General features: G+C 37.8%; 2 protein-coding genes across 4 annotated transcripts in view; both read left to right on the forward strand.

The window, feature by feature from the left end:
- LOC141915536 (protein still life, isoform SIF type 1-like) lies at nucleotides 1-18,585 on the forward strand. Its single transcript, XM_074807101.1, has 7 exons — nucleotides 1-92; nucleotides 1,875-1,901; nucleotides 3,991-4,172; nucleotides 14,930-15,051; nucleotides 16,238-16,309; nucleotides 17,991-18,438; nucleotides 18,542-18,585. The coding sequence occupies exons 1-7, from the start codon at nucleotides 1-3 to the stop codon at nucleotides 18,583-18,585; spliced, it is 987 nt and encodes a 328-aa protein (XP_074663202.1).
- The window catches only part of LOC141915203 (protein still life, isoforms C/SIF type 2-like), a 16,025-nt gene continuing 11,362 nt past the window's right edge, over nucleotides 18,467-23,129 (forward strand). For 2 of the 3 annotated variants that reach the window (XM_074806650.1, XM_074806651.1), the window contains exons 1-3: nucleotides 18,738-19,278; nucleotides 20,119-20,219; nucleotides 20,973-21,076. In XM_074806650.1, the coding sequence (XP_074662751.1) occupies nucleotides 18,849-19,278; nucleotides 20,119-20,219; nucleotides 20,973-21,076 (635 nt within the window). In that variant the 5' untranslated portion in view covers nucleotides 18,738-18,848. Of the gene's footprint in view, nucleotides 19,279-20,118; nucleotides 20,220-20,972; nucleotides 21,077-23,129 lie in introns of all 3 variants that reach the window. The other variant, XM_074806652.1, reaches the window with a different exon arrangement.

A 23,129-nucleotide genomic window follows, 5' to 3' on the forward strand; every position in this document is an offset into this window, starting at 1 on the left:
ATGGGGAACAAATTGTGTGCACCCCTTTGGAAGAAGCCCTACAGAGATGGTGAATCCCCTTGGTACCCAAAAAAGGATTCCCATCTGCTGAGGTAAGAATCTGTGTATTCAGATTGTAGTTCTTTGTTCTTATCATCGTGAAAGTTATGCGTATCTGAACGAACCTACTCTCCATTGCTGTAGTGATACCTTTACTGAATATATGGCATGATATCGAGCTATGAATGTCTCAGGTATTTTTTAATTAGAAAATTAGCTCATTTCAATTAGTTCATTATCTTTGAGTCAGATTTTAACCATTAACTGGAAACTTGCTCTAGAAGGCCATATTGAGCTCTGATAGTAGCCCTAGAACAATTTCATGCCATGAACTCATTTGTGTACATGATAAATCTTGATATGTTATTTGATAGTGCAATCGTTGGTAATTTTTCTATCATAAAAAATACTATTACATTACCACAGATTTCATAAATCTCATAAATATAAAAATATACATGGATGGAATCTCATGTAGATTGATTCTTATTGGCATCGTAGCCATTACACGTAGATATTACAATTAGAAGACCTTTAATATCACTCCGACATCATAAGAAATGTCACCAAAAAAAAATGTATGGTGTCTGATGTGGGTTTAAGGTTGAGCCTTTAACACGTAATCTTGCTTATTTCAACTGCTCTTTGATGTGTCTGTCGCTGGTCTTTTATCTTTTCTTCCTTTTGAATACTATTCTTCCATTCATATCTGATATTGTCAAACGCATTCATCTTCTTCCTTCACTTAAGCCGCGATCAGTGGGCGAAATTGGCACGGAGTCAAATTTGGCTCGCGCCTAATTAGAGAGTGGGTTCACATGCAAACCACTCACTTGTAACTAAACAATGCATTCAAAACAAAGAGAGTCGCTTCCAGAACCAGTTGCAATTCACATGCATTTATTTGTTGCATCTTAAAATTTGGCTCGGGCCTTGTCCGACATATTTGTTTGGGTCAAATTTGGCCGGGCCAAAAATGCTTGTGTGATCACGGCTTGATTAAGTACAAAACACCTATCAACTTATGACTATATGATGAGCAATAATTGAGAATTTAGATTTAGAAAAGGGTCTCATATATCGATATTTGACGATAGTCATTATAAACCCTCTTATTCTCTTGCATTGGAGAAAACTCCTAGAATGAATATTATCAATGTAAAAATGTAAATCCTGTACGTGAATTATACATGAGCTTTTGATTGACTGTTTCTTTCGAATTGAATTTCACTCATTTTGATATTGCATCTATCGACGATTATTTCTCGTTATAAATGGATTATTGATGAATATGTCACTGATTCGTCGCATACCTCAATATACCCTCAACTGTTATTAGCAATATCAAATCATCGCTCTTTATACACCTCTAGGCATCATTTCATTTCCAATACCAGTATATCATATCTGAATTCATAACGTAATCATTGAGTGATACTGTTTGTGATGGATATTTCGGGCGATCTGCCCCAGAGTTCTTTCGTTATGAATAGGAACTTACAACCATAATATACTTTTTTTGGTCATTATGCACTTACCGACCTGTGAACAAACTCATCAAAGATTCAAGGAACAATAAAAGCAGTGACGATGGATCCAGGGTGCTTCATTTGCTTCGTAAAAAGTGGTGCAAACAAAAATTGAAATCCTCTCTTTACCCAGGCTGTCAAAATTGAAGTGATATATGATCTTTTAGCCGGTGAATATGCGATTGCTGGATCCAACTGCCCCTGTTATTAAATGAACGAAGACAATTTATGAATATCGCATTTTGTTGAAGTGTAATATTACATGTATCTCGTGACCATTGATGTTGTCTGTTGTTGTATATGTAGGAAAATAACCGAAGGCTACAAGAAACGGTAAGCAGCACAGAGTGGCTTTAACAAAATATCAGATATCTATCAGTTCTTAGTGGTACTTTCTTTCGTCTCGCTGTGATAAGTCTGATGAATTAATTCGGGCTTATTGCCGCGAAGTTTCATTCACTTGTTATACAAATATATATGTACCTATTACACAAGTTTTTCACACAAAAAAAAAACATTGGGTTCCTAACTGATAAAATCGAAGGGTGTGATGGGTATATGTATATGTGGGACTTTGCTAACACGCTTGCTTGGTAAGTTCGCTTCTGAGGTACTACTACCTAATCATGTATTTTGTCATTCCGTCGGGTGGATTTCGTACTAACCGAGCTAATTTGGTGATGGGCATTTTCCGGGTCATGCTAATATGTATTTGATGTCCTTTATATATGTATATATAATACATGGTACACTTTGATCATAATAATGAAGTGGTGCATTTGATTTGTCCAAATTTTTCCTGTGTGCTCTGTGTACTAGAAATATCTATATGGTAACAAAATTGCATCAAAATATGCATTCACAGTTTTTTGTTACATATGTATGTAATGGATTGATTGAAACAGTAAGCTATGAGAGAGTTGCATATAGGAACCAATCTTTACTTCTTTGCCAACATTTCTGTCTACATATAAATTCTCTTTACGTATTACAGTTGTTTGATCTGATCTTGACTGTGCTGATTTAATGTACGGCATATATGATTAATGTCATTCAGTGTCCACTGCAAAAAGTAGGTTTCAACAGTGCTGCAAGAGCAGCATGACAGTGTCCACACTTTACGCGAGGAGGCATGTATCTGTTTCATGCGACGATACATGATTTATAATTCACTTTGTCTGAGTAAAAACGATTCTATTGGGAATGCGTAACCTTAGAATTTAACACATCTACATCAAGAAACAAGTTGGCAACAAGTTGCATTGGAGGAATTGCATGACCAAGTCTGCTTGGCACCATCTTGAGATAAAAATTGCTGGAGGGTTCACTTTTCTGACATGAATATTGGGATTGGCACTTTCTCGATGCATCCCGGGATGACATTAACCCGATGACTGTTATAGCTGAAACCTTCCTGTCATTGAATAGCTGGATGTAGAACAGACAGCAGACATCCCTATCAGATATTGCTGAAGGGTCAGAATGGTTGGCACCTTCCTGAGATGACATTGTAAGTGCAACAGACAACCAGCTCTCTGACAATTGAACAACTGCGGACAAGAATTTTTCATCTGTCCAGATACGTGGCACCGATGAACTAGGGGACCTTGGTGAATGTCCATGAATCATCATGGACATCATCGGCGGCTTTCATATAACAAATGACAAACTGTACAATGTTTGTGAAAGACAGATTAGTAACTGCTTCTAGAACCATTATACACCCCCATTAAAATACATATGATTAAAACTTTGGTTGAAATGTTGTTATCTCAAAGATTCAATTGTTTTACAAACATTTCATTAGATTTCTGTTGATAGGTTCAGATAGTAGACGTGTACAATGAATACAATCGGACATCATGAATTAACAGTAAAAATGTAACTGTGTGGCAGATATTTCGCTAATGGGATAAAGACCAGGTCTATATAAACCTCGCGAGGAATGAGTGGCAATAAATCTCAATGTCTGCTGCTAAATGACTGGATAGTTCCAGTGGATTCTAAAACGTTGCGTTTTAGTTTCCGTGGATTCTAGCAGATGACAGCACCGTCTAGAAGTTGCCGGATCATCGAGTTACAACCAGTCACATGCTTGTAGACCTTCAAAAATCATTTCCATCTTTAACAAGTCATGTAAATGCCCTGAACTAACCACATAACAAATGTGTAATATGTATACACACTTAAACAATTTAACATCAAATTTTGGCTATGGGTTGTTATCAAAATTTCATGAACACATGGATTTGGCTTATAACCTGCTGGTTAATATTCTGATAATAGAAAGTTTTCCACAAAAAGCTCAAAATCTGTACATCTACAGACTTGAGTGAAATAAGATAAGTTTATCGAGAAAAGCTTGCAAGTTTGTAATCAAAAATACAATTTTCAATGGTTTATTTGTTTGAATATATTTTAGGTTATGGGCTGAAGTATTCCAGGTGACGATGACTGAAGGTGAGCTCGGATGGGAGCGAGTGTCGGAGGATGTTGTACCCGTTAATATTACCTGTATACAGGACTACCCTGAAACTATGTTCCAAGTTACAGCGTACAATAGACACGTCATGAAAATATTTGATACAAGGCTTGTTCAACCTGGTAAGTCATTTCACCAATCGGGGTTCGTTTGTGACTGCGTTAGTAGATGAAAACTTTGTGTGGAATATCGAACAGCATAATGCAGTGCTGCTATCTAACGGTGTAGTGGCTAACCACTGATGACTAAGTGCAATTTAGTTGTTAACGCTGAATCGATCGATGAAAGTTTGTAAAACACCGTGTTTTCTATCGGCGGATGATTGATTTGATTGATCAAAAGCGATTAAATATCCATTTGATTGGAGGTGGTTACTCGCCAGATTTAACTATCAAATAGAAGGAAGTTTTTTTATTTCACCGATCTACCGGTAAGGCGCTTGCTTGTTAAAAGAAACTTTGGTTACTTCTATTCTTCCTTTCATTTGAATTATGAAATTTAAAAGTAATACGAAAGACTTGAAGTGTTAGAGTTTCGAGATAATAGGAGGCAATAGCATGTGTTAGTGTAGTTTTGATAAATCTTCTGTTCCATTTCAATAGTAGAATAGCCACACTCAGACATGGGGAATAGGTAGTATGATCAAACCCTCACTATACGCAAATCTAAAAGATTTCAGACGAAAATTATTTATCAAGAATTAAACTCAAAAGACCATGAATCGGACTTTGGAAAAGATCGTTTATACAAGGTTACTGTCAAATCCAGTTAAACCCTAATTTCAGGTCTTTTATATAGCCAATAAAAACCTGGCCATACATAAAATCGAAACATGTCTTTATTTGTATGAGTATGATATAGGCTTTTGGACATTTTGACTTGGCTGGACATGTTGTATTTTCATTGGTCAATAATATCATTATAACCTTGTAGCAAATGCAATAGATATCCGTAAAGCCACGTTTTCAATGGTAAAATTGTGGAAAAAGTAATTGGTTTTCCTTATTGCTAACTGACAGGCTTTAAATGAGAAAAATTGATTAGGGCCTATATAATGTGATATTTTCTCCTCACAAGCTGTGCAATGAAATAGTTTGTTACTACTGGTTGAGCATCTAATTTAAAATGTGCATTATTCTACGTCAAGTTTGTTCACCTTTGTACTTGCCCTGTTAATTGCTGTTTCTAGTGCATTGTAAACTTGCTGGTTACATGAATTATTTACATCATTAATATTGAATGTTTGATTTGAAATACTGTACGCAACTAGTCAAATAACAGTAATTCACAGGTGTAAACCGGAGACTAGGTAAATTAAAAGGCTTTCTGTTTCTCATTCAAACAAACCTAAACATTTAAAAGTTTTCCATTCATTCCTATTTAAGTAGTTTTATATTTAATTGAATTTTAGAATATCGGTGATGATACCGTTGATATTGAGACAGATATAAAGGTGTCAAATCAAATTGAAATATTTCTCTGTCATCTGCTAAGTTCAGATAGGGAAACAGTAGGGGAGGATCCAAGGGGAGGGTGCAGGGGGTGCGCACCGCCTCCTTAAAATGTCAAGTTGCCCTGAAATTTTACGGGATAATAAGAATTAATTCTATAAAAAAGTTTAATTCCAAAAGCTTCTCTGTATTTCCAAAACATGACTTAACATTTTACCAATGAGCTTTCTTTCGGAAACAGTCTTACCAACCCTACCACTAGAGCCCTCTCTGCAGCTGCTACTAAAATAATCATTATAAAAATCAATACGGCTTCGCGAAATTTTGCTGGGATCAGATTTGATTTTCTCGTCTAATTTCATACTATAAACGACCAATCGCTTTATAGATTTCCATCGGCGTAAAACGAATATGTTACTAAGAGCGGCCTTACGAAATTGAGAAACTCAAATTTCCCATTTTGATGTTAAGAAAACTTGGTCGCTATTGTTAGGATCTCGGAATCAAATAGCACTGCGTTACCATGGTTACTTACCTCAGAAAGGTATTGTAATGCAGTATAACTAATATCATCGGTTGGACGTCAGAAGTTATTCGGCAGCAGCGTAAACAATTTGCGATACACCGTCAGTCGCAGCCGTCAACGACAGTTCGCGGAATCATCGTCAAACGCCGGCGATTTTGATTATTAGATCTTGCGCAACGATATGGGATCGACGGTATCCGCTTTAAAGAAAGGACGGCGTCGATTTTCGACGTCGTTCATCGACGTATTTTCACCATCTCCCGATCAGGATGTATACGCGCAGGTGGATATCAGATATAGAGAACGACAGAGAACGCCCGAGTTGTCTCCGGAACAACCGCGACAGAATATTACTTACCCATTAGGCGAATCGGCTCAAGTATCCCATGATTACGTGTCGGTGGATATACCTTCATCAGCTTCGCCGCCGGCTTCATCGGCTACGAGCCCGGGAACAGCGGACGGATTATTCGACTCGGATAATAACTGGCCCGGTTCTCCACCGCCGGCGTTGACGTACAAACGGTCGAAGATCATTCGAATTCCGCTGAGACGTAAAACGGTGAAGAAGGTCTTGTCGCGTTCGTTGGATTCGAGCATCAAAGAGAAGAAGACGGCGGAATGTCGTACGCAGTTTCGTGAATCGAAGCATTATCCGTCGATTGATGACGAAAACGTCACAGTAGGCAACGCCGGAGTCGCGGAGAATAAGAGTGTCGTAAGATCTGATGCTAGCGTAAAAGAAGTGAAGGCTGTAGAAGGGAAACTCACGGAGAAAATGGCATCGGACGAACATTTAAAGGCACTCGAATCGTGTTTAGTGAATATGTACATGAAAAACGTGGATTCGCGGCCAAGATCGGAAACGCGACCGAAACCGGCAGTGCCCGTACGGAGCAGCAGTATACATGGATCGACCGCCCGTTCCAATATCGGTCGATCGCGTAGTCCAAGACCTCCGCAACTCAGAGCGCAATCCGTTGATAGAAGTATGTACGGACTGCCATGCGATGTGAATCAGCAGCAATACCGATCCTGTAACCCGCCGAATATCAGGATTTCTCCATTAGATTTGAAACGACCGCTGAGTCCGATTCCGCAGAGATTGGATTCGGCGGAAAATCAGTCACCGGAACCGAAGTCGACGGAAGCTTCGAAAAAAACTCAGTCGGTTACTCCGAGTATTTTCGTATTTCCATTCGAATCGCGATCATTGCAGCCGGGAACTACTCAGAATCCAGACATCGGACAATATCTAACTTCATCAAGTAATAGATCGGCATCTATAATTAGCCCTGAACAGAATCCGCGTGCTATCAGTCCTCAACCAAATGCATTCGGGAGGCATCTTTCATTAGATATGTCACCTCAAGAACGATTTCAATCTCTAAGCCCGAAACTGACTACGTTCAGTAAGCAGTCGTTAGAAGTGATCTCGCCATTGGAACGCAGTCGGTCAGTCAGCCCGCGACCTAATAGGCAGTTTTCTTTCGAAGTGGAGTCGCCGGAGCGTACGCAGCCGATCAGCCCGCCGTTGAGCTCGTTCGGGAAGCGCTCCTCGTTGGAAGTCGAATCGCCTTTCGAGCGCTCTCGATCGGTCAGTCCTCAGCCGAGGTACAGATCGATCAGTCCTCAGCCTCCGAAATACTATCAACGGCGGCAGGCCCAGTCCGTCGATGACAATATCTACAGTACGGAATACGCGACTTCCGATTTGGATGATCGGGCGATGTCTGAAGCAGACGCTCCAACCGTTCGATTCCGTCTTGACAGCAAGTTCAAAAAGGGTGAGATTCATATCAGTATCGCACTTAACAAATCAGTCATTGAAAATATCTGTTCTAAAAGGGCTGAAATGTTAGTCATAATCGTGGGCACGCATTTTACTTATCTATATTCATCTCGTGCATATTTGCAATATTGTAAATCTATTGTTCGTGTGAATAAAGTATTGAAACTTGTAATATCGCTTTTGGTTATATTATCGTCCGTGTGAAAATTTTTCCATTCCGATCGACAATGACAAATTGTGGAAAAAATAGAGAGAAAGGCGCCCTCGGTTAATTCCATCGATAAGATGGCGGTACCGAAACATGTTTTTCGCAGCTCTTTGCCGCTGTGTTCTTCGAATCGGTTCTTTATCGAACAACTTCTAAACATTTGGTTCTGATTTACTACACGAGAAGAGACATGCAATTTTTGCTAATGAAATATTTCTAAGGTATCGGATATCGGGGTAGAACGGAGTCAAGATATCATGGAGGTAAGAACAGCAATAAGAAACTATGCACACCAAGATGATAGCACATATACATATATGATGATGATGCTCCAGGTTATTAAGCAGATTCCATGAAGCAAAAAAAGTACATGACATTTACAAATTTTTGGGGATGATGTTAGTGTATTGGAAGTAAAAACACCCCCCCCCCCTGATCGTGAATCACAAATCTTATTCATTTTTCAAATATTTAGGACCCAGTTAGAATCAGTTTATTTTCGATGAGTTAACCCTGAGCGAAAAATAAATTTGGAACTGGTATTACGCATATAGGACAAGCTGTATAACCACCGGCCAAGTGGGCTAGTTCTGTTGGTCTATAGATTAGTACACTTGCTTTCCTCGTACAAGACCCCGGGTTTGATCCCCAGTAAATGCCCTGTCACTTCTCTTAATCGTCACACTGGGTCCTGGTACACAGTTTGATATTTAAAGAGTATGTGAAAATATCAACAGCAAATTTTGGAAACACCAACAAACCCGTGTCAATGAATATCACTGATTTATTCGTTTAAAGTTTAATTTTGGTGTCACGAAGCTGACGCCTGCATCTTATTACGGTTATGCGTCGTTTGTACATTAAGGGATGGGTTTGATGACGGTAGCTATATTTTTCATCACTGTAATGAGGGATTGCAGATGAAAGAGGGTTAGAATTGATTAATTAGCAAAGACATCTTCATCACCTGGCCAGGTATAATCACTTTGAAAATCTCTTATCAAAACCGTTTCTTTTGATGATAAACCCCTCTGGAGTTGATAGAAATGTTTGAATAGGTTTTGCCCAGTTTCAAATATATCCTCTGTTAATGTTCAAAGAAATGGACGAAGATGAAGTGAAAACCTACAATTTAATGAAAACAAACTAGATGAGAATTTGACGTTTTCAAACACTGATTTATGGTGAAGTTATAACAAAACAGCAGGTAGCAACAAGGTTCCTATGTGATGCCTGTAGCTGCTAGGATGTAGTGAGTGAGGAGTTGATTTTGGTGGGAAACCTAAGTTGGAATTAACTGTGAAATCAGAGTTTTTAGAAATATTAGCTGACTCGAGGGTAGATTGATTGGCCAAAGGAGAAATAGAAAAAATGGCCCATAGAATTGGGCAAATTCTCATCTAGTTTGTTTTCATTATTGGTTTTTACTTCATTGATATCAGTCACTTGTCTATGGAAACTAAAATGCATGAAGATGTTTCTGTAATTTCTCAGTTATACCTTCAAAGATGCCTTTACACTCAATGATGAATAGTTGAGAATGTGGAACGTTTTGTCAGATGGAACCTATGATTTCGATTGTTTGGCCTGGCTGATGTCGATTTGTAGGATGGGAGTTCGTTGTAGATGGCTTTCTAATGTTGCCGAGCAGAATTATCGACATGAGGAACGTTATTCTAAGAAAAACACATGTATGTCAAAAGCACCAGGTGGGATGATATTAAATCGATCACTGAACCCTGTGCCATTTGCTTAACAGGTGAAATGAGAGGAAATTAACCCAGTCATTTGCCTGTCATGAAATTGATATACGTAATCACTATTTTCACAAAAATCAAGCCAGCAGAGATATAGATTAGACTCCTCATTGAAACTTTGAATCTGGAGTCAAATTCAAATTCGCAATTATGAAATAAGTGAAAAAAGGCGAACAAATATTCTCCAAATTACAAAATATTCATGCATGCAACTGGTGTTTTCTGTTGGAGCTGTGGGTACCGGTAGTATGCAGACTATACTTTTGTGTTCTATAAAATGAAAAAAGTCTTTGACTGGCGCTCACCAGAGATCCAGATCCAAGAGGACCAAATCTGTTCTTTCACTATTACTGGCGAGAGTGGAGATACGCATTACACAAGCTTTCTGATCCATCTAGGGATTTTCTCTCAACCAAAAATCTCATCTGAGGAAATCTTCTGGCCCTTGAGATTTTCTAATGACATTTTTCTGAAAACAAGAGCAATGCGTCTGAAAACGTGTATCGATTTTCGAATACGGTATACCTCTGCTAATGGTACCACAGATGAACTATCAGCATCTAAATATCCATAATTTGCATTTGATGACGATTTATTTGAAGCTAGGGTCACTGCTGAAACGCATTTTCCATACAAATGGTCATCATTTGAATATCAAATACAATTGGAATTGGTTTAAGAATCATGGCCATGGTGATGTGAATGTTAACAACAGACTTGAAAATTACATCTTGATTTCCTGTGTACCATTCAAATTCCTTTTTACTCAATCAAAAGCAACAGGTCTACTACATTTGAATAACTTGATTTTAATCAGATATCATCTTTAAATCACCAGTATTATTTCAGATGTATTGCTGATTGCTTTTACTAGTTGATTGCTATATGATTTTACCTTCAGTAATATGACAAATTTTCTCTGTGTATATAATTATATATGAATACGTATGTATATATGATATGGCTTCATCTTACAATATCAGCTAACATAATATTTTAATAAAGTCATAGAAACAGGTAATGTTGTTTCTGCTAGCAGATACTCGTTGGTTGAGGATGAGCAGTTTTTCTCTACTTCAATTGTTAAAGTTTAAATGTCAAAACAGGAATGTTTTTATCGAATTGACCTGATATGCAAATCTTTGTAATAGGAGTTGATTTCTTAATAGATTCATATTTACTGCATGGTTTGTCTAATTGTATGAGTAGTTTTCTGAAATGATTATGATCAAGACGGAGATAATCTACCACTTGTCAAATATTGAAGATAGATCGCTACATTTCTATTCAATCCTGTGACTCATGAACTGATGTGTGACTCAAAAATGAAGATGACATTTAAACAGTAATGGTCATCAGCGACCATTATAGCCTATTTTATTGACTCGGAAATGATTTAACCACCCCTAGATTTGGTTTTTGGTTTCATAATGCCATACGTATTGAATTCAGTGGATGTTAGGCCAGGCATAGGTCGACTTGCAATGTGACATGATCACAATCCTCGCTTGCCAGGGTTTGATTGCCTCCTGCTGGATCTCATGCCAACACAAATCCTGGCTGCAGACCCTTCATTGGTTTAATACACCCTAGATTTCACCCTGGCAACAAGGATGCACGGTCAATCGCAACTGGTCAACTTTGACATGATTGTCAGCAATGGTATTCGACTAGTCTCTGTCAGTCGCAAGAGCAGCGTAGGTCAGGGAGAGCCGGTCGCAAAAACTTTAACATTGTTGCGACTTGCAGTCACTAGGAGTAACTCGTAGTAATTGCAAGCGCCCGTAAATCCATGGATCATTGAGACTTTGAAATAGATTCATCATGTATGTAATGCAGTTAGTTAGATTTTCTAAACCTTAGAAATGCAAATCATTTTGTAGAAAACTCACCAGAGTCTTTGAGAGGCCCTCAGCGCTAGCCCTCATTGCAGAGAATCGAGTGGCAAGCAGTCACGAGGCTGACCTGCCTAGGTTAGGTTGTCATCAGTTGCATCATGAGACCTTTTAAAGTCTGAACCTAGGTGTGTTGGGGTATCGGGGTACATGCGTATCAGCCAGAATGAAAATATATCCTCGAAGGTTTTCAGCAATAGGCCCCAAACATTTTAACAATCAGGGATTATTATGGTTTTTATCTATACAATAGAGGACTTAACGATTATGGATTTTTTTTCTATATGTAGTTTATTACACAGTTCATGGCTGTAGATAGAACATCTGTTTAACAAGGTTTGCTGTGACACATATAATTGCTACATTATACATATCCATTAATTTTTTATACATTCTCAGTTCACTTATGCGCATTGAATGACATCAAACTCCTCGACTAATGTGGATTGGTGGTGCTGTGATTTTGTTTTGGCTTTACGGATTGTATTTTATGTGGCGTTACTGAGAACCGTGTTATTCTGGTGCTACTACTGATGGTGCGGCGATTTACGTTTTATGTTGTCAATGAAACACATTTCCCATCATCTAATTAGTTCACCGGGTTCTTCGTTGAGCCGTTGATTTGATTTGTCGAAAAACGAAGATAAGAGCATCTACATACACAGCGTTTGGCCTTTGAGTGACACGCCGCAAAATGCGACAATGTTTTCTGACTCATTCATATGACTACAACTGATGACTGCGACGACGTAACTGCTGTTGCTGTGTACGATGTTATGATCTGGATTTTTTTTAATTGCCGGACTGGAAACCTACGATTAAGGAAATCTAAGGGTATAGATGCAGTCCCACTGTTTCAACACCTAAACAGCACCACAGCTTTTGACGAAATAATTGACAACGATTATGCATTTTGTGCACATGCATACAGACAAAAACTCATTTCAAGTACGGCATATGTATCTGGTACATGCAGCGTGTTGTATCTTTTTTTACCGAGGACTACATCGCACTTAGCTGCTCGTCACTAATATATCGAATGGATTATCGGTTCATCAGAATCTGAGCCACATGAAACAAGGTTTGTCACAAGAAAATTATAAGAGAAACCAAGTAGTCATCAATCAGATTTGACAACAAGGTATATATATATATATATACATACATATATGTATAATGTACATATATTTATGATACTAGCGTGTAAAATGTGATATAGTGTAAATCAATTGAATTTCTCCCTCCCTCTCTCTCTCTCCTCTCTCTCTCTCTCTCTCTCTCTCTGTCTGATCAGTGGTTGTTGCTTATGTAGCTTCTACATCAGTCACTGGATGTTGACTGCAGCGAACAGCATCCTTCTCGTGCGTTATCCGCTCATGGTTGGATTATTTTTGGATTAGGATAAAGGTAGAAAAGTACTTTTCATTAAGTAAGTCAGCTTTATGTCAACCGCATTTTTTCACGGTTTGATTATGCTACAATGACAATAAGCACTTGTTTTCGTAATGGAGAGTAACATTCACAGGGTTTCAAGTGCACTCGTTATTAAAATGTTAATACTGAAGCAGTTGTTTTGTGGTTTCAAGCTTTTTAAAGTAATGTGGTAACAATGAGTTGACATTGGAAATATGAAAAGATTTTCGGGGTCGTCCTGAACCTATTCATGATTATTTATCAAAATTTGTGTATGGAAAATTTTCAGATCATTTTTTGGTCCTCATTTAAGCTATGAAGATTTGGGAAATTTAGGGATATTTAACAAGAGCCTGGTCTGTGAACCCTTGTTCTAATCATAGCTATGTAATCAACTTGGTAGTTATCCTGATTTGGACTTGTAAGACATCATCAGTGAAGCATGTTTGATTTATTAGCCAGTGTCCAGTCATCAAGTAATCGCGGCATTAGATTATCTACCATAGACTACAATTAATATTGAACTGTCTCCTAAATTCCAGAGCTATATTCAGTAATTGGTGCCATTGTATATCTTCCCTTCAAAACATCGAAGAATGATGAAAACTGTTCTAATTCTATAATAAAAGTTCTCAAATTTTCTATCAATATTGATAGATCTTCTATTTCAGCTTTTCAGTCATATCTATATTTTCTCATTCCGTACATGAAAGTCACTCTGATAGGAATAGACAGCCTCATATCAATGAAGCATCACAGAAAGTGAGATTGAAATAATTTGAAACGAAAGCGTTCAATACGTATCTAGAAAGTGAATCAATTTATTTACTAAAACACTGTACGATTCGTTTGAAGTTGGTCATTTCAACGAGAAGCTATACTTAGCTACCCGGTAATCGATATAAACCCGAACATCAAAAGAAGGGCGTGCCTGTCCTGTGTGAAGGTTTCTTGCGTTAAACAAACGTCGCATGAATTCTACGAATTATGTCTGAAGATATATATATATATCTACATCTTCCGTCGTCTAGATCTAGACTAACGTTTCGCTTTTGTCTGAGTTCATCTGACTGAGAGATCTATCCGTGGTGGTGTATTGTTTGGTGTTTGAGTGTCCGAATCGTCACATACGCGGATGTTGTGCGTCTGTATCAGTTAAAACTTCACCTGATTGTTTTCTGTTGCGAATCGATGACTCTTTACCAATCCACACATGCATAGACATACGTGTGTTCTTATCCCCCTCCACGTTGCCAGTCATGCATACTAATTCGGCCGGTAAAAATCGGAATCAATTCACCGAATTGGTTTTTACATCGCGACCGTCGCACGATGTGGTTTTAAAGCAAGTCGTTAGACACACAAATGCCGGCTATTACTGCTGTTATCTGCGTTGCTCGACGATCCAACAACCCCCCCCCCCGCTTAAAAAAATTTGACGCGCATTAGTGTAACTGATTTATGCCGTGAATTCGATATCGGTGTGAATGAAATTCGATTATAGGCGAGACTTGTTTCTCGATGGCGAGTGAGTTTTACCTTCGTCACTAACATCGATGCGTATGTAAACAATTACTCTTCTTATTCGGAACGTACATTCGTCTTTTCCCTCTAGTCTTTCATGAATTGCGATTTCCCTAGTGACTTGAATGCTATTTCTTAGAATTGTTCTCTGAAAAAAATGGTTTCGGAATAGAGTTTCCGTAATATTTTTGAAGTAACACGTGAAGAGCTTGCTGTAGGCATAGTGATCAATGCAAAAAAAAATTAACATTATGCAAAGCTGTGTCGCCCTTTGACTATTAAGTATCTTATTTTACTGTTGAATATATTTTAGGCACGAAAATCACGCAATCCTCCGACTGTTTTGTCCATTGGAAAGACGAAGAGAAAAACTGTGAGTGGGGTCTGAACTTTACTACACCGATTGATGCTCGTAGGTTCATTGATTGTTGCGAGGTAAGTAATTCATTCCAACACCTTTAAAACTTGTTTGAACAGTCTTCTAGTTTTATACGAGATACCCCAGTTCTCCGGGATGAAGGGATCCTGAATTTTAAGTTTTACCCCTACACCCTCTATAAAGTGGTAGCACATGTGGAACTGAGGATTCAACTTGGTACTGTTGAATTAATAATATGCATACAAATAGCTGAATTATTCAAATATATCTAACTTGAAATATAAGCCATTAATGCAGCTTTTGTGATGACAGTATTGACAATTATATGCCTCTTTTTAATGTGGTGAAAGTGATTATGGATATATGAATAACCAGTGTGTGCCATTATTGTAATACGGGCTCTGGTTTCTTGGCATCGTTGCTTATCAGGATTGAAAATACTAAAGCATTAACCATATGTTCAAGCTTGGCGACGACAATATGATGCAAAATTTCATAACTTGTATGTGTTTCTCATTTAACCAGAAATCGCGAGAAGTGATCAAATCTTTTTTTAAGGTATAAAGAAGCCGGGCTATAATACTATTACAGCCTTGCTTATCGCTGGATTTAGATCTGTTGCCTGCAAGGGCCTTTCTATAATGCCCTGCTGGGCCTTGGCTTATGCTTCATATTATCGCTAGATGTAATATAATCATAAATACATATATTGATACTTGAAATATTAAAGAATCCATTGAAATGCTATGATTTCAATCAAGAGTTAATCGCACTACTGGTATATACTTGCTTATTCTGTTTTTATTTCAAATTAACCACTAATGCCCTCTAATGAGTTGATGATTTATTGCAAATTTGACACACGTATGTAGTTGCACTTACTCCAACTGGTCAAATGGTCAGCACCTAGCTCACCACATCCAGTTATTAAAATAGTGATAATAAGAATGAGGTGATAATAAGAATGACGTAAACTATTTACATCCTGTCTCTCTGGCATTAGTTCAAATTGAAAAACTATTGATAAAAGTTGCATAATTTGTCCAAGTGACCACGTAGGTCACTGCAGCAATAAGAAAGAATCTTAGGATAATGAGTGAAATGTCAGGTAGGTTTATCTAAGCTGAAAAATTAGCTAGTCTCCTTTGTTGATTCCTGGTAATAGCGTGGTCCTTTATTCCATACGCTATGGAGACAAATGTTAAATGTGTAAAGCTCGTTATATTATCTTTTCTCTAACAGACATCAGCTCAAACACATCGTGTGGCTCGTAAAGCTACATCTTCTACATCATTACGATTGAGCCCGCCAAAGGTTCGCTTTATATGTGTGTTATATGTATGTGCATGTTAGAAGAAAGATGTGAGATCTGGGACGAGATTTTTGAATAGGGGTTAAATCCTTAACCTATTATCTAACTAAACATAAATATAATGTTTCTCGGGGTAGTACCTTCGTCCATAAAACCGGCCCAGGACCCAGTGGGCTGATTTTATAGGCAGGAAAGGTTATCACCAGGGATAATTTCTATATCGATTTTACTGCAGTACTCGTTGGATTGCTGCTATGTTAACCCCTAGGATTTAACCCTGTTTAATATCCAGTGTGTGAATACCATCTTTGCTTTTTGGAATCACTCTTTCTCAAAGCCTGGATCTACCTCTTCGGTTTACCTATCTTCGTTTTTGAACGCCAAGCTTAAGCACGATATTTTTTTAGAGAAATAGTATATGTATAGATTTTTGTAGTCATCCAACTCCTACATTTTCTCATTTTTCTTTATTTGCCCTCTGATTTTACATACGATTTTATGTTTCGCTGTCATACATCTTTATTGCTTCCTCTGGTATAGGCTAGAAAAGCTCTTTGAACAAATAATATATGTGATACATTGAGAGATGTGATAACAACAAATTTATTTGCATAGAACTTTTCATGAATACCTCCGGGTGTATGTAATCTTTGTTGAAATGAAATGGAAAAATGTTCACAAACTGCTTTCCAGCCAGAAGCATCTATCTGAACACCTGTTCGATGTAACCCGAAGAAAGGCAATTTATAAAACTGGCAGAGCTTGAAGACCTTTTGCATAAGATGAAGAAAGATGGATGATTACCTGGGGAATGATCCGCATATAATTTTCTAGTCTCATTGTCACCAATGGCCAATTGTATCCTGTTGTTGAGACGATCAGTTCAAATTACTGTCATTTCTTACTCCACTCACTGCGACTAGGTTAACATTTCACTTTCTTAACCCTTGACACACAGACATCGTTATTTCGATAATCCATGATACCACATACATTCACCACAATGATAATTCATTAAAAATATTTCAAAGACAATTTTTAACATTCATTCATTCATGCATTCATTTGTTCTAGAAACTTAACTTATCTTAGAAGTACTGTTATGTTATCTGGCACTAATCTTCGATATCTAATGGATTCACAGGTTCTGAATATTTCATGAGTAAGGAAACATAATTCATCAATGACTTCAAGATCCATTACATGAAAATGTCTGGTGTTTTACAATGATGTTTTATTGCTTCAAACATCTCCCATCTTCTATTGAATAGGCCTATTATTATCGGTGTTGTGTGAATTAGATGTAGAAAGATGTTTCACCCACTGTCTTAAAAAATCCCATTAAGAAATTGAGTAACGATATTTATCTCGATTTTATGAAACATTACCAAGTTTGATAGATGTAAGGCTATCGAAAATGAAGAGATCAGTTAAGCTTGGACCCTGGTCAACAGTTCTCAGTTAAGTTTGGCTCAAGATTAAAATGAGTTCACCTCCAATGTTTTAACCTCGAGTCAAATTATAACTGATAAATGTAGAACTGGCTCATGTTTTTAGTTTACTCGTCCTTATGTTTTATCGTAGCCTAGTAAAGATCGATTTATCTCTTAATTGTTCTCTTTTTTAAAATTATGTTTCACTTGATGGAATTCTAAAATCGTACATTGTATTTTTTCCTTCCAGAAATTACGCGCTAAGAAAGCGATATCGGCGCCGAATTCTCCGGCTGTCCTTCCTCGGCGAACTGTCTCCTCTCCTGATGATCTAGCCACGACGTCAACGTTTATACCGATAGATGGTTCGTGTACGACCCCTCGTCAAGTCAGAAAGTCAGTAGGCAGTTACGGTTATGCCTCTGCTAGCCCGCATCCGCCTCCACCATCTTCAGGAAATGTCGTCGATAGCATCGCGACAATACCCCGTAACCGGCAGAGACAGATCGCCGATGCCCATAGTGGATTCGGAGATGTGAACAAAGGACCAAGTCCATCTGGTAATAAGCCTCCATTTGAAAATGTTAACTCTTCCGCATTGCCAAGACGATCTCCGCAAGATTTGTGTACATTACGCTCACAATATGGCCGCCAGAATAGTGACCCTGTACGTATGGTGCACAGTGTACATAATCCATGTACTCATACCTTACCTATAAAATCTATTCTAAAGGTAAAACACGATAGTTTACCGCGACAGCCAGCTTCGTTTGATAGTTCTAACATTAGTAATTATTCCAGTGATAGTGCAAAATCAAAAGGTCGAAAACTTCCTGAGCCAATAGCGATTCCCTCTCGGGATAACACTAGTACTACAGCTGGAACTGGACTCAATAAATATTCCAGTATTATCGTTGGCAATTTTGGCCAGACTAATAGTGAATCTTCAAAAGACCAAACGGATTTATTGCCAGTGTCGCCACCTGCTGCATCTCATTCATCGGAATCGCCCGAGTGGCCAGCACCCCCGGAACCCCTGTCTCCTTGCAGTCCAGAGACTCCATTATCAGGGTGTAATGCTACTTTTGATAGTGATACACTGAAGCGTATGCTTCAGTCATTACCGATATCTCCAAACGGTAATGGTGACGACTGTGCATATCACGAGTTTGAGGAAAAATACGAATTACATTCGCCAGTAACGCAAAGTCAACCGGTGTCGCCAACTGCTCAAACACCCCCTAGTAAGTTTGAAGATAAAGGGTGCCGATTACATCGGACGCATAGCTTACACGAGAATCGGATTAGCCACAATAACGGTGATAGTACTTACAACAGTCCGTGTAGTTCGAATACAAACACAATGCAATCTCAGCAAGGAATTAAATTGTTAAAGGCAAACGTCGAACAGGAGTTAAGATTGCGGAACGTATTAGCAAAGGATACGTGTAACAGTTACCCGGATAGCGGAATAAGTGGCATGACTAGTGGATCTGTTATGTCTGGAGATACCAGGAAATCTTCTACTCTTCCTCATGGTAAGTGATTATGGTAGTTCTGGTTACGCATTCGAACAAGGGATTCAGACTTGATGACCTTATCATACAATGACAGTAAGAATCTTTACATCAGCCATCGAAAAATGTGGCTGTATAAGTTCCCTTTGATATAAGCCTTCCTGGACTTGCATAAAAGTCTTATCATTGTGTAGATCAGGGAGGTGCGAGTAGACTTTTTACTCCAGCTATCTATGATTTATTATGCAATCGTGGTAAGCTACCAGTAATTTAGTCAGATCCTCGATGTTGGATATTGCTATGAGGGATATTGCTATGAGACGACAGTAACCACGTGTATCTTACATTACAACTAAAATGCCCAACAGCTCAACCAATCAGAAACATCGTCGGCACCTCATCTCCGGCAGGTTTAAAAATGAATACGTAACTACTCATCTCGTCACTACTATACTAGACTGATAGATAGTGGCTCAGCCTGTCATGGAATATAGACTGATCAACTGATCAGTCTTATAACACTGCTTACCACACCAGCAATACCAAATCAGTGATAAATTACAAGCCCATTGTAAATAATGTCATCTTTCTTAATAAGATTCCATTCTATAATCACATAATGCCATCTGTAAAGCTTTTTTGATGATTCAATAATCCTACATTGAGACAGATGATATCTTCATCAGACTAGATTTGTACTTGAACTTTTTCAGTTGAATGATGAAAGTAGATATTTATTCATGTTTGAAGACTAAGAACAAATTCCAAGAATTACAATTCTAAGAATGACATTCAAAAATGTAGGGCACCTGCTAGAAAAAGAAATATGTTTTTCTCAATGAAAATCCTTTTGATTTACAGGATCATCATCATTAAGTACAGCTGGTAGCTCTAGCAGTGGCAGCAAACGACAAGGCCCAGACGCAAGTCCCGATATACGTCATGGATTTACTTCATCTGAGGTACTATTAATCGTTGCCTGGCAACAGAAATATCATTAATTGTCAACGATGGCACATTGCTGCTCAATGACCTAGTAAAAATCGTATCGTTTTTATGATTACATTTTCGGGCCGATCAGTCGGAATCAAATTCTGGAGTGATGAATGTGAGATCGAATTTGTGGTAATCGATTAGAATGAATATGTGGTCCATATTCCTGAGAGAGAATAAAATGAATGTGAAAGAGTGAAAAGTGCGAAGTACAAAATGAAACGGTTTGGATTCCTGGAAAATCACATCCTAAAATTTTGATTAAAACTCATTTGATACCGGTTTTGATTAAAGGCGGCAAATGTTAAACAGAACATAAATTTTGGTTTAATTTATCGAGCAATCTCAATGTCCTTTATGTTGTCCTTAGAAGCATATACTAAAATGAAATGTTTATTCGAAGTAGTGATCATGTCATGAATAGTTTCAGCAGCAAATGCACTATTTATGTTGCATCAGAATGCATGCCTACAAGTATTGTGGAGTATTATGAGACCTACATGAATCGGCTAATGATCAATAAATATGTAATCGAATTTAATTCCCCGATCATCCCCTGAGTGCACATTAATTATTCATATCTCGTTATCAGCGGTTATGACCAGCTCAAAGGAGGGAAGCGCAAAAAATATGTTATCGACCCTCCCTGGAAATGACTATCAGACGAAGTGCTTAAGTAGTAAAGACGTCGTTACCAAGCGTTTGATTGTTGTATTTTGTAGATGTCAGAAGATAGCGATGATGAGGGTAGTGATAGTAGTATTCATACACAGGCGGAGGAAACTCAAAATATGATGGGTCGGCAGGGTGCTATACGAAAGGCTGGGTAAGAGCTCGCACATAGAATGTTTAACTTCTTCGCACTGGTTATTATTGAAAAAGCTTGTTTTGAATATTGATATCAGATTTAATCTTTAGCCTAATAAAGGCATGCTTAGCCTGACTAAACTGATCAAACCAGTTGCTTTAACATCGAATTAGAGCGACTGCAAGTGAATATGCTGAAAATCACAATTGATGCGAATTGATCAAGAGATGTCACTATCTATCTGCTTTGCATCATCAGTTAAACTAGGCATACGTTTACCGCATAGAAAATGAATGATCAACAATTTAGCTTTAGTTTCACTCGAAGGAAGTTTCTGATGTTTCTTGCACTGGGTATAGCTATTTTTCAACATAAAAGATCCGTCCATTATCTACTACCGTACTTACTTATCATTCATGGTTCTAACGGTCATGATGCAGGTGTCATTCTCAATGGACCTCAATATTCCATGGATTATCCTTATTTGTCGATTAGCATCCAGCAACATGTGGGAGGACCATTAACGATGAGAGGGTTCTCTTTAATCTGATAAGTAGACAATGATGCCGATGAGTCTGGACTGAAGTATCGCTGGGCTATGAATATTTTGTGCGGCGTGTATTGGAATGAATGATAGCAATATGCTACAGGGAAATCTGATGAGTTACTTTGAAATTCAGACAACTTTATGAGGAAATCATGATGGTTGATGATATGTCACACTTATTATGATATTAATCATTTAAAATGATTACTCCGACCTCTGATATCCAAGGTTCACTAACTCTATTAAAACTGCACATAGAAGTAGAAAGGATAATACGTACTATAGTAGAAATACCCTTTACTTTCAAAGAGATTCCACATTCAAAATAAACCATTTTACAGTTGCTAACCGCCATTTTGTTAGGGTACTTTTGTCCCGTATTGTTGGGTCATTTTTTTCTATTTTTTAAAAACTATCCGTGATGCGTGTTGTATCATATTTCATCTGTCCATGGATGGATTTTGACAACTTCAGCAACATTCAAACCGCGTGAATTTTTAGTTTTCAGTTATGTAAAAATCATTTCTCAAATTTACAACAATGCGACATGAGAGCGATATAAAAATCGGTGGTCAGTTTTTGCCGTGCGCATAGAAATCAAGGGTACTGAACTTTGAAGTTCGTTATTTTCAGAAATAATTTTCTAAAAAATCCAAGCATTTCAAGAACTGTGCGCATAAATGCCCCCTTTCAGGTGAACTTTGAAATTTTAAGATATCTTGCCTAGTTTTTTTCCTATGGCACTTTAACTGCAGCGCGTGTATTGTCATTCCGAGATTCGGCGCTGTTTTCTTTGCGTGTATTTCAGTATATGGGTGTTATTTTTTCATTTTTACTACACTTGTCTCTACGGAAAATGGTTTTAATTGTTGGTACGAGTATCAGGTTTTAATATTACGTCATTTATGCAATATAATAGATCAAAGACATTAGAGATGTTGGAGTTTAAGGGATTTTTTTACCAGTTTTAGCAGCGAGACTGAACGGCATTTTGATCACGTATTCGAAGTTGCGCGCGGGAAGAGAATATATGGGCCTATATTGAGATGGAAGAAGAAAAGAAATATAACACTCAAAATCGAGTATGATGACCATTTAAATCAGTAGTCTATCAATAAATTTACATAAAAATCTACTGAAATTAGATGGATTGAGAAGTGGTCAAAAAGCTGGACAAATGGGTTGGGGCAAATATTCAGCTACTTTCTATGAATACTTTCTATTAAGTACACACAAGATTGATTAGATTGGGAAGAAAATATAGGAAAACGTTATCTTGCTTTGGTGGTGACATATCAAGTATCAAGTCCTAATGTCAGACACAGGTGATAAAAAGTAAAAAGTGACATCTACCATCACAAAATCGCAAGAAGTGTGTGGATTGCATTTACAACAAAAGAGTGATATTTTGGGTTTTCTTGGGTGCATGTACGTAAGCCTCTGCCTGCTGTAAAAGCGGCTACCAATACAGCCATTACGAACTAGCGCCGGAGAACGGAATACAGTATTAATGACGTAATATTA

The sequence above is a fragment of the Tubulanus polymorphus genome, chromosome 1 (genome assembly GCF_964204645.1).
Source record: "Tubulanus polymorphus chromosome 1, tnTubPoly1.2, whole genome shotgun sequence".
Taxonomy (NCBI): domain Eukaryota; kingdom Metazoa; phylum Nemertea; class Palaeonemertea; order Tubulaniformes; family Tubulanidae; genus Tubulanus; species Tubulanus polymorphus.

Bases quoted from the DNA above. Each gene is read 5' to 3' on its own strand.
- LOC141915536 (XM_074807101.1), top strand. From the start codon at position 1: ATGGGGAACAAATTGTGTGCACCCCTTTGGAAGAAGCCCTACAGAGAT. The intron at 4,173-14,929 runs GTAAGTCATTTC...AATATATTTTAG, and splicing joins TACAAGGCTTGTTCAACCTG to GCACGAAAATCACGCAATCC. The intron at 15,052-16,237 runs GTAAGTAATTCA...TTTCTCTAACAG, and splicing joins GGTTCATTGATTGTTGCGAG to ACATCAGCTCAAACACATCG.